Source organism: Scyliorhinus canicula, chromosome 7 (genome assembly GCF_902713615.1).
Source record: "Scyliorhinus canicula chromosome 7, sScyCan1.1, whole genome shotgun sequence".
Classification (NCBI taxonomy): domain Eukaryota; kingdom Metazoa; phylum Chordata; class Chondrichthyes; order Carcharhiniformes; family Scyliorhinidae; genus Scyliorhinus; species Scyliorhinus canicula.
In genome coordinates this window covers 57335835-57348342 of record NC_052152.1, presented here as the reverse complement: position 1 = coordinate 57348342, position 12508 = coordinate 57335835, and the positions used below count along the sequence as shown (strand labels likewise).

At 47.2% G+C, this 12508-nt stretch overlaps 1 protein-coding gene across 1 annotated transcript in view; it reads right to left on the bottom strand.

The window, feature by feature from the left end:
• Nucleotides 1-12508, bottom strand: part of efhc2 (EF-hand domain (C-terminal) containing 2) — a 218498-nt gene that overhangs the window by 131635 nt on the left and 74355 nt on the right. Inside the window, exon 5 of the mRNA XM_038802085.1 lies at nt 1464-1715. Coding sequence (XP_038658013.1) covers nt 1464-1715 — 252 coding nt within the window. The remainder of the gene's footprint in view (nt 1-1463; nt 1716-12508) is intronic.

The window sequence follows — 12508 nt, the reverse complement described above, 5'->3', positions numbered from 1 at the left end:
CACGGCGGGAAAAGAGTGACGGGATAGGTGAGGATGGAAGAGTTCTCCTGTACAGGCACAACCCTCCAGGGTGTCGCCACAGCAGCACTCCCATCGCCCCCAGCCCGGTGGTGGTAGCTACCGTGAGATGAGGCAGCACTTCGGTCTGACTGAAATGTCCATCTGCGGCAACCATAGGTTCACACCAGCCATGCTTAACGCCACCTTTAAGAGGTGGAGACAGGACGGGGGTACACTGACGGTTAGGGACTTTTACACGGAAGACAGACGAGCGACCTTCAAAGAACAGACGGAGAGACTGGAACTACCAAACGGGAATGAACTTCGACATGTGCAAGTCAAAAATGTTCTCCGCAAATAGACAGCAGCATACCCACGAACTCTAAGAAGCAGAATGCTAGAGGAGTTACTGGATGCAGACAGGCTGGGAAAGGAAAACTGTGGAAACCTGCACAGACGACTCTTAGAAAGGACGCCCCCCCCCCCCCACTGGACAGGACACTGGAAAAATGGGTGGAAGATCTGGGGTAGGATAAAGGATGGGGCCTCTGGTGCAAAGCACTGAGCAGGGCTAACTCCACCTTCTCATGCGCAAGGCTAAGCCTCGTGCAGCTAAAAGTGGTGCACAGAGCACACCTGACAATAACCCGAATGAGCATGTTCTTCCTGGAGGTAGAGGAAAATACCAACGGTGCCAGGGAGGCCCGACCAATCACGCCACATGTTCTGAGCATGCTCCAGAGTTTCAGGTTCTGGGCAGCCTTTTTCAAGGCAATGTCAAAGGTGGTGGGGGTGAGGGTGGAAATGGTGCCCAAGAATGGCAGTCTTCGGGATACTGGACCAGCCAAAACTATTCATGGTGAAAAGAGCTGATGCCCTTGCCTTTGCTTCCATAATTGCACAGGAGAATCCTGCTAGACTCGCGATCAACAGCACCATCCACAGCTGCAGACTGGTTGGCAATTTCCACCTGGAGAAGATCTAGTTCACCATCCAAGGGTAAGAGGATGGCTTCCACAATGCGTGGAGGCCACTCACCAACTGTTCGAAGTCTCCAGCCAATAGAGCGGGGGAAGGGGTGGGCGCACGGGAGCCCTCGGGACCACAGGGAACAGACAGTGAAGGGGTTGAAGGGGTGGGGGGAACGGAGGGGGGGCAAGCTAAAGAAAAAGATGGGGGAGGTCGAAAAAGGTCGAGGGGGGGGGGGGGAGAGAAGGGGAGGGCATCGCTCACATGTAAATAGCAGTTAACTGCCCATTGTACAGGGACCTAGTAAAGGACCCTGAAACAACGAATGAGGGGGGTGCCGGGGGGGAAGGGAGATTGGCACAGAGGAAAATGATTTGTACAGTGTAACCGACCCATTTATCCGTACCAATGTAAATTGTATAAAATGTGAAAACTTCAATAAAAACATTTTTTTTTAAAGTAAAAGTTGAATAACTACTTTTTTGTATTCATACCTTTGGTAGTTTGCCTCGGTGGAGTAAAGCACCAACAGCATCTCGACCTGAATTTGGACGACGGACCTCCCTGATTTCGATTGTGTCATCTGCCAGAAAATAGTGCAGGATGAGTTCTCTGAATTCGCCAAACAGATTCTCGGTGTCATCCCAGTAACAGTAAAATCGCAGCACGTGTGTGTCATGGTCCAAAAACTGCTTCAGTTTGTCAACCTTCTCATATGGACGAAGAGACTGCATACTTTTTGCCATCTATAAGAACATAAGAACATAAGAACATAAGAACTAGGAGCAGGAGTAGGCCATCTGGCCCCTTGAGCCTGCTCCGCCATTCAATGAGATCATGGCTGATCTTTTGTGGACTCAGCTCCACTTTCCGGCCCGAACACCATAACCCTTAATCCCTTTATTCTTCAAAAAAACTATCTATCTTTACCTTAAAAACATGTAATGAAGGTGCCTCAACTGCTTCACTGGGCAAGGAATTCCATAGATTCACAACCCTTTGGGTGAAGAAGTTCCTCCTAAACTCAGTCCTAAATCTACTTCCCCCTTATTTTGAGGCTATGTCCCTTAGTTCTGCTGTCACCCGCCAGTGGAAACAACCTGCCCGCATCTATCCTATCTATTCCCTTCATAATTTTAAATGTTTCTATAAGACCCCCCTCGTCCTTCTTTTTTTTTTAAATATAATTTTTATTGGAATTTTTTACAGAAAATATAAAACATAACGACAAACAATGAAATGCAACAAAATAACCCATAATAACCGTACCACCCCCAGACCGTATCGAAGCATGTATCCCATCCCCCACCCCCCCAAGCCCAATGAACAACAAAAGGACTTCAAAATAAATTTAAATTAAATAAACAAACATAGTCATCGTCCGCCCCCCATCCCACCTTTTCCCTCCCCCTTCCCCCCCATCCCACCTTTTCCCTCCCCCTTCCCCCCCCCGGGTTGCTGCTGCTACTGTCCCCGTACCCTATCGTTGAGCCAGAAAGTCGAGAAAAGGTTGCCACCGCCTAAAGAACCCTTGTACCGACCCTCTCAGGGTGAATTTGACCTTCTCTAGATTAATAAAACCCGCCATGTCATTGATCCAGGTCTCCATGCTTGGGGGCCTCGCATCCTTCCATTGTAGCAAGATCCTTCGCCGGGCTACTAGGGACGCAAAGGCCAGCACACCGGCCTCTTTCGCCTCCTGCACTCCCGGCTCCACCCCAACCCCAAAAATCGCGAGTCCCCATCCTGGCTTAACCCTGGATCCCACCACCCTCGACACTGTCCTCGCCACCCCCTTCCAGAACTCCTCCAGCGCCGGGCATGCCCAGAACATATGGGCATGGTTCGCTGGACTCCCCGAGCACCTGACACACCTGTCTTCACCCCCAAAGAACCTACTCATCCTTGTCCCAGTCATGTGGGCCCGGTGCAGCACCTTGAATTGGATGAGGCTAAGCCGCGCACACGAGGAGGAAGAATTAACCCTCTCCAGGGCATCAGCCCATGTCCCGTCTTCGATCTGTTCCCCCAGTTCCCCCTCCCACTTAGCTTTCAGCTCCTCTACTGACGCCACCTCCGCCTCCTGCATAACCTTGTAGATATCAGATATCTTCCCCTCTCCGACCCAGACCCCCGAAAGCACCCTGTCGCTCACCCCCCTCGCGGGAAGCGAAGGGAATCCCTCCACCTGCCGCCTAGCAAATGCCTTTACCTGCAGATACCTGAACATGTTCCCCGGGGGGAGCCCAAATTTCTCCTCCAACTCCCCCAGGCTCGCAAACCTCCCATCAATAAACAGGTCCCTCAGCTGTCTGATGCCCGCTCAGTACCAACCCTGAAATCCCCCATCAATGTTCCCGGGGATGAACCTATGGTTCCCCCTCAACGGAGCCTCCATCGAGCCCCCCACCTCTCCCCCACGTCGCCTCCACCGCCCCCAAATCTTCAGGGTAGCCGCCACCACCGGACTCGTGGTATACCTCGTAGGAGGGAGCGGCCATGGCGCCGTTACCAGGGCCCCCAGGCTTGTATCTCCACAGGACGCCCTCTCCATCCGTTTCCATGCTGCCCCCCCCCCCCCCCCCCCCCCACCACCCACTTGCGCATCATCGACACACCGGCCGCCCAATAATACCCCGAGAGATTGGGTAACGCCAGCCCCCCCCCATCTCTACCCCGCTCCAAGAAGACCCTCTTCACCCTCGGGGTCCCATGCGCCCAAACAAAGCTCATGATGCTGCTCGTAACCCTTCTAAAAAAGGCCCTAGGGATAAAGATGGGCAAACACTGAAAAAGGAACAAGAACCTCCCCCTCATCCTTCTAAATTCCAACGAGTACAGTCCCAGTCTACTCAACCTCTCCTCATAATCCAACCCCTTCAGCTCTGGGATTAACCTAGTGAATCTCCTCTGTACACCCTCCAATGCCAGTATGTCCTTTCTCAAGTAAGGAGACCAAAACTGAACACAATACTCCAGGTGTGGCCGCACTAACACCTTATACAATTGCAACATAACCTCCCTAGTCTTAAACTCCATCCCTCTAGCAATGAAGGACAAAATTCCATTTGCCTTCTTAATCACCTGTTGCACTTGTAAACCAACCTTCTGTGACTCATACACTAGCACACCCAAGTCTCTCTGAACAGCGGCATGCTTTAATATTTTATCGTTTAAATAATAATCCCGTTTGCTGTTATTCCTACCAAAATGGATAACCTCACATTTGTCAACATTGTATTCCATCTGCCAGGCCCTAGCCCATTCACTTAAGAAATATAAAAGGAATAACAGCCACCTAGAAAGCCTTCCTGAGCACTATAAAGACAATTCTTTCAAATAAACATTCTTCACTGTTCAAGATGTGTCAATTCCTTTATTAAAAATAAATTTAGAGTATCTAATTCTTTTATTTTCCAATGAAGGGGCAATTTAGCGTGGCAAATCCACCAACCCTGCACATCTTTTTCGGTTGTGGGGGTGAGGCCCACGCAGACACGGGGAGAATGTGCAAACTCCACATGGACAGTGACGCGGGGCCGGAATCGAACCCGGGTCCTCAGCGCCGTGAGGCAGCAGTGCTAACCAGTGCGTCGTGGTGCTGCCCTCATGTGTCAATTCTAATCCGCTATTATATACCTATACTTTGTAACTATGTGCTGACAATAAAATATGTTAGTCTTCATTGACTGAACACATCTCTTTTAACTTGGAAAAGTATTTTTCTCTCCTGACAGTATTGACCTATTACTAGGATACAGTTGCAAGATACTGGACATCCTCTGGTATTTTGATATAATAATACTTTCACGTATGAGCAGTAACAATAAGTGTCACCAAGCTATTTAACAGCAGGGTTTACTACAGGAATTGCAAACAGGACACTTGGCCTACTTTCCCCTTTTTAACCATGATGCTGAAGGCAACTGTTGCTCCCAAGTCAGCATCTAGCTGAGCCCAGTTGTTAAATGGATCCAAGCCAGATGATGAGATACAAAACATGATGCAGATCGTTTTCTTGATAGTACGATTACCCACAGGGTGCAGTATTACAGATCTTTGCTTCCTTCCAACCCAACATCCCAGGAGATGCTTTTTATATGTGCTTTCAGTCTTAATCAAACAATGTCAATCACCTTTGTATCTTTAGCAACATAGTCAATCAACCATTAACACGTCTATCACAAAACAGAATATAAATGAAAAATCCATGTTAATGTAGTCAGTGTGGGCAACCTGGTAAAGTTACAATACATAATTACATAACTCCGAAATAGTGGAAGCAGCATGCTACAGACAGACCTAAGCAATGCTACAACCAACAGATCAGATGAACACAGTAAGAAGTCTTACAACACCAGTTTAAAGACCAACAGGTATGTTTCGAATCACTAGTTTGTTTCGAATCACTAGCTTTCCAGTGCTCCAAAAGCTAGTGATTCAAAACAAACCCGTTGAACTTTAACCTGGTGTTGCAAGACTTCTTACTGTGCTCACCCCAGTCCAACGCCGGCACTCCACATCATGGCTACCAGATCAGATGAAAGCACTGCAGTCCTACCACATCCATTTAACTGTCCACAAATATTTGCAACTAATTGGAGTAGAAATAGCTCCATCCTCAATGATGGGATGCTCAGCTGAAACATTTGCAACCATTTTCAGCCTGAAATGCAGAGACAATCCAGTAAACCCAGGCACAATAACAGGAACATTTCCCTGACTCTGTGCGACAGTGAGGTAAGATAGAATTTTGCATTAATAGCAAATCCATCAATTTGTCCTGCTCTTTTACATTCTGTATAAATGAATATTTTAAACTCTCAAATATGAATATTAAAATGGATTAATAACAACTATTCTATATTTTTGGCAATGGCCATCAAAGGAAAATAGGTATTGGGGGTTTGCCAATGTGAGATTTTAATCCAGTTTCTTGCCTTCAGTTAAAGTCAGCAGTAATAATAATCACTTATTGTCACAAGTAGGCTTCAATGAAGTTACTGTGAAAAAGGCGCCTATTCGAGGAGGTTGGAACAGGAATTGAACCCACGCTGCTGGCATTGTTCTGCACTACAAGCCAGCTGTCTTAGCCCACTGTGCTAAACCAGCCCCTCAACTATTGATCTGATTCATATTCATAATGTTGTCTTAATAAACAATTAAAGCCTTAAAAGCAAATTTTTCAAATAAAGAAATAGCCAAATTCCTTTCAGTATAATCTGCAAACGTACTTGTAAACACAGTTTAATCTGTTTTAATAATTAAAAATCATTTTCACTAGATTATTCAAAAATACCATTAACAATAAAAAAATCTTGCTGATTAGTGCTAATTATCACACTGGTTTCTAAAATTATTTGGAAACAGAAATCATTTTGATGCATTAAAGAGAACTGCCCTGACATTTTAAAATTGGCCATATTCTAGAAAATATTGCAAATATTTTTAAAGATGTATTAAGATTGCAAATATATTTCAGTTTAGGATGTATCTAAACAAAATACATTTTTATTAATGTTTTTATGCTATATAAAGGGAATTGGAAAAACTATATGACATAGAACATACAGTTCAGAAGGAGGCCATTCGGTCCATCGAGTCTTCACTGACCCACTTAAGCCCTCACTTCCAACCTATCCCTGTAACCCAATAATCCCTCCTAACCTTTTTGGTCACTAAGGACAATTTATCATGGCCAATCCACCTAACCTGCACATCTTTGGACTGTGGGAGGAAACCAGAGCACCCAGAGGAAACCCACGCAGACACGGAGAGAACGTGCAGACTCCGCACAGACAGTGACTCAGCGGGGAATCGAACCTGGGACCCTGGCGCCATGAAGCCACAGTGCTAGCCACTTGTGCTATCATGCTGCCCAACAAATATATGTCAAACTATTGAAGAATGTCTGTAACAATGCATAGTATTGCAGCACCAATTTGTTTACATAGGCATCAACAAATTTCATAACTCCTCTGGCATAATTAGTTCTGTTCATTTTTGATTAATTTAACCTTTTGGTGATCAGAAAGAAGTGAAGGGTGATTCTCTGAGGCCATTCTATACAGAATGGAAAACTTCTTTAATATATATACAGGGTCTCAAATTCTATATATTGCCATTGAATATAGGCTGTTGGAGGAAACCAAGCTCTGAAGTTGAATATAATTTAATAGATTGTGTTTTGTAAAAGACACAGAAGTTCTCAAGTCAAATGTGTTGACCAACAGAAGGTAGCGTTTGCATTTGATATCCATGTGCCATTAGTATGTGTAGTAATCCACGGGAGGCAGGAGTTCCGTCACCACACCAATATTTATTTACAATAATGATATTACAGGAGCAGCTACAAACAGTGCTGCTAGCAGTCCAGTCAACTTAAGACTGGCTCACAAAGCCTACACAGGTGATTATATGGGCCTCTTCAATGAGCTATCATTGAGGGAGCTCATACTCCAATTGGCCAACCAATAAAGCCAATTGGAGTTCATTACACCCCTCCTCCCCAAGGTCCGAGGAATTCCTGCCAGCTGGCATTCCTCTGAGCTTCTTCCTGCTCCTCATGTCTGGGTCTGTCACCTCTGTGTCGTCCGCCGGGTCGTTCTCCGAAGTGGGCAGGGTGTACCTTATAGGTGCCCGTCTTTTCCTTGACGACCTCCTTGGAAGTTGTTCTTCCTCCTCCTCGGGGAGAGGTGTCGCGGCGGCCTCGTCGAGTGTGTCCATCTCCGACTCTGATGACTGGATGACGGGGTCTGGAGAAATTGCTCGGGGCTGGGGTGTGGGTATCCTTTCCGTCTGGGCTATCCCAGCTTGAGGCGGTCCTGCTTCGCCTGCCTCCAGGTGTGGTTCCGCTGCCCTTATTTGGTCTAGGTGTTTCTTCAGCACCTTACCTCCTATTGAAACCTCATAGGATGTGGGCCCTGTTTGGGACTCTACCGTGCCTTTGACCCACGTTGGTCCATTCCCATAATTCTTGACCCAAACCGGTGCCCCCCCCTGGAAATGTCTCCGCTGCCGACTATTATCATGCCCCCTGCTTTGGGCCTCCTGATGTTTCTCCACTTTCCCCGTTAAATTTGGGAAAAGGAGACTCAGCCTCGTTCGCAGCCGCCTTCCCATTAAGAGTTCAGCTGGCGGTATGCCCGTTGTGGAATGCGGTGTGGTCCTGTAATCAAACAGCTAGCGGGAGAGCTTTGTGTCTATTGACGCTGTCGGCTGCTTCTTGAGTCCCGCTTTAAGTGTCTGGACCGCTCTCTCTGCCAGGCCTTTGGTCACTGGATGGTAAGGGGCCGTTTTGATGTGACGGACTCCGTTTTCCTTCAGGAATTTTCCAAATTCCCCACTTGTGAATGCCGTTCCGTTGTCCTACACCAATACCCTTGCAAACGAGGCCCTGAGCTTTTCAATTGTCGATGCTGTGCTTGCCGTGTTTACCCGGTGGACGTCCAACCATTTGGAGTGGGCGTCCACTATCACCAAAAACATTGAGCCAATGAAAGGGCCGGCATGGTCAATATGCAGGCGGGTCCACGGTCTGCCTGGCCATTCCCATGGGTGCAATGGCGCCACTGGTGGCACTCTTTGCCCCTGTTGGCACTCCTGGCACCGACGTACCAAGGCTGCTATGTCTGTGTCCAAACCTGGCCACCAAACGTAGCTTCGAGCTAGCATCTTCATTTTAGACACCCCTGGGTGTCCGTGATGTAACTCAGTTAAGATTGCCTGACGGCCCTGAGCTGGGACGATTACCTGGGCTCCTCATAATAGGATACCGTCTTCTACGGTTATTTGGTCCCATCTGCTCCAGTATGGGTGCATCTGGGGCTCCTCTGGTCTTTCCAGTTCCCCTGTTAGCAGTAAATGCTTCACCTTGGCTAAAACTGGGTCTTTTTGCGTCCATAACCGAATATGTTGTGCGTCTACTGGTAGGGTGTCCAATAAATTTAGAGTCATTACTGTCTCCTCTACTTTTGGTATTTGCGGCGGAGTGTCCGGGAGCGGAAGTCTGCTCAAAGCATCTGCATGTGCTACTCGCGTTCCCGGTCTGTGCTCCAGAACGTATCTATATGCCGCCAGTAGCAACGCCCAGCGTTGGATTCTAGCTGATGCAATTAGGGGTATTGACTTGTCTTCTTTTAATAACCCTAATAACGGCTTATGGTCCGTCACTATGGTGAATTTCCGCCCGTACACATACTAGTGAAATTTTTTTACTGCGAATATCACTGCCAGTCCTTCCTTCTCGATTTGGGCGTACTTCCTCTCAGCCATCGCCAAGGTCCTCGAAGCATAGGCTATTGGCCGTTCTTCCCCATTCCTTCCTCTATGGGCTAAGACGGCTCCTATCCCGTAGGGGGATGCATCACAAGTGACCACCAACTCCTTCCTTGGGTCATAATGCTCTAGGACATTTTCGGATGACAGCTGTTCCTTAAATGTCCCTAAATGCTTGGTTTTGGCGGGTGGACCATTTCCATTCTTGCCCCTTTTTTAGTAGCTGGTGGAGGGGTTCTAGGATGGACGCCCTATTTTCAATAAATTTTCCATAATAGGTTACCAACCCTAGAAATGATCATAACTCCTGGACCGTGGTGGGAGCTGGGGCTTCTTTTATTGCCTTTACTCTTTCTTCTAATGGATGTAAGCCTGACTCGTCTACTTTATATCCCAGGTACGTCACTTGTGGGGCCAGAAAAACGCATTTTTCCCTTTTTAGCCGTACGCCTGCCTTTGCGAAACGCCTGAGCACTTCCTCCAGGTTCCTTAAGTGTTCCCTGTTTGTCCTACCCGTGATTAAGACATCGTCCAAATAAATCGCCACCTGCGGTAGTCCCTGCAGAATATTTTCCATCGTACGCTGGAATATAGCGCAGGCTGACGACACTCCAAAAGGTAACCTAGTATAACGAAAAAGGCCCTTCAGGGTGTTGATCGTAGCGAAATTCTGGGAGCCCTTGTCCAGTTTCAACTGCAGGTAGGCGTGGCTCATGTCTAGTTTCGTGAACAAAAGCCCACCTGCCAATTTGGCATATAGGTCGTCTATTTTCGGGATTGGGTATTTGTCCAGCAGTGCGTATTTGTTTACTGTCTGTTTTAAATCTCCACAGAGACGTATCGAGCCGTCTGGCTTCAAAATTGGTACCACCGGCGCTGCCCATTCCGAGAATTGTACTGGTCTGATAATGCCGTCGCGCCGTAACCTTTCTATTTCGTCATCTACTTTCTTTCTTAATGCAAAAGGTACTGGCCTGGCCTTACAAAATTTCGGAAGGGCTTCTGGGTCCACGTGCAAAGTTGCTTTGGCACCTATGATTTCCCCCAAACCTTCCTGGAAGACCTCCGGGTATTTTTGGAGTACTCCACTCAACTGCCCGCTTCCACTCTGGAAAATTTTCATCCAATCTAATTTTAGGTCTTTCAGCCAGTTCCGTTCAATTAAGCTCGGTCCGGAGCCCTCTACTATCGTCAACGGTAATCTGAGCAATTGTTTCTCATATTCCACAGGTACATGAGTCGTGCCTAGAACTTCCAGGGGTTCCCCTGTGTAGGTTTTAAGTTTCGTCGATGTTTTTGTTAGGGTTAGTGGCTGGAGTCCATCTTTGATTTTTCTAAATGCTGCCACTCCCATTACTGATACGACTGCACCCGTGTCTATTTCCATTATTGTCGGCCGCCCGTTCACCCGTGGGGTAATCCTAATGGGTTCTGCTTTCTTCGTTGTAATATTATATAATTGTTCCCCTTCGGAGGAGGATGGGGCGTCTAGGTTGTGTACTTCCCTGCGTCCCCACCTGCTATTCCTCTTTTGCCACCTCCTTCTAGGGTTTCTGTCGTTGTTACCCCACTCTGTCTGGTGCCAGAAACGGTCCTTCTCTGTTGGGGGAGCCTCAGCCGGTACTTCCCTCTGTCTCCAGTTCGTCCTGGCAGACTTGGGGGCAGTTCTGGGGTTTTCCTTTTTCCCTCTATTCCTCAGGTTTTTCCTGAGTGCGGCTATCTGGTAGCAGGACTCGTTGTGGTAGTCCCTCTCACAGGTATCTACCTCCATTGGCGTGCCCTGTAGTTCCTGCGCCCCACTTGCTGCCCTTTCTAGGGACAGTACGAGCTGTAACGCCTGCCCGCAGTCTAGCTCCGTTTCCACCAACAGGCGTTTCTGTATTGTGAGGTTGTTTATACCACACATTAACCGGTCCCGAAGCATTTCATTTAGCGTCGGGCTGAACTCACATTTTTCCGCCAGCCTTCTCAGGCGGGTCAAGAAATTCGTGACTGATTCCCTGTCTTCCCGTTTCGCTGTGTAGAATCTGTACCTACGCAAAATGAGGGGTGGTTTTGGGTCGTAGTGCTCTTTCACCAATTCCGTTACCTCTTGGAAAGTTTTCGTGTCCGGCGCATCGGGATAAGTCAGACTACGTATAATGGCGAAAGCTGAGGGTCTGCACGCCGACAGCAGGATAAGCCATCTCCTTTTGTCCGTCAGTATATCATTTGCCCGGAAGAAGTAACACATTCTCTCCACATACTGGGACCAGTCCTCAATAGCTGGGTCGAATGCCTCTAACCTCCCAAAAACGGCATTTTTAAAATGGCAAGACTTACCCTCCGAGTGCGGCAGCTGGTCTCCGCAAAATTGCATGCGGTTACCTCGTCGCCACTGTAGTAATCCACGGGAGGCAGGAGTTCCGTCACCACACCAATATTTATTTACAATAATGATATTACAGGAGCAGCTACAAACAGTGCTGCTAGCAGTCCAGTCAACTTAAGACTGGCTCACAAAGCCTACACAGGTGATTATATGGGCCCCCTCAATGAGCTATCATTGAGGGAGCTCATACTCCAATTGGCCAACCAATAAAGCCAATTGGAGTTCATTACAGTATGTTTATCAAGTCAGGAAGACCAATTTGGATGATGTGAACATCACCCACTGTGGACCATTTATCCTGGAAGTGTGTCGAAGTTCAAGAAGTAAGAGCAAGTATGGTAAAGACTGAATCTTAAATGTATGGAAACCGGGGTGAAAGAAAATTGCGTGCAAGTACTACAGTGTGGTTCAGATTGTTTGGTTAAGAGCTTATGACTACATTCACTACTATCAGAAGAAGAGGGCAATTCTAAAATATCAGGTTGTTGGGGTGGTGTTGGTTACAGAACGTGTCTGTTAAAGAAGTCGTTATAGTTTTTTTTGCATGTTAACCGCATGTCTTTATTAACTAGATGGATATCTAGAGTAAAGGGTGCAGACACGGAGCTATCTCCATCTCTAAATCTTAACACATATCTTGCCAACATCACATCGACTATAGGAGTGGATCATATACTTTCTCACATCACTGTGTGGATAGCACTGTACTTAGTCCCACATTAACCCTGTATGTGCCTGTAATAACTTCAAGAATTGGCTCCACTTATAAGGAACAATGATTTATTATAACTATAAATAATTATTTAAAATGCTTTAAAATGATACTTCCATATTCAGCTCGAGGGTCCAACTGCCGGGACAAGTCCCAACACGTCCCAGTGAATTCCGAAC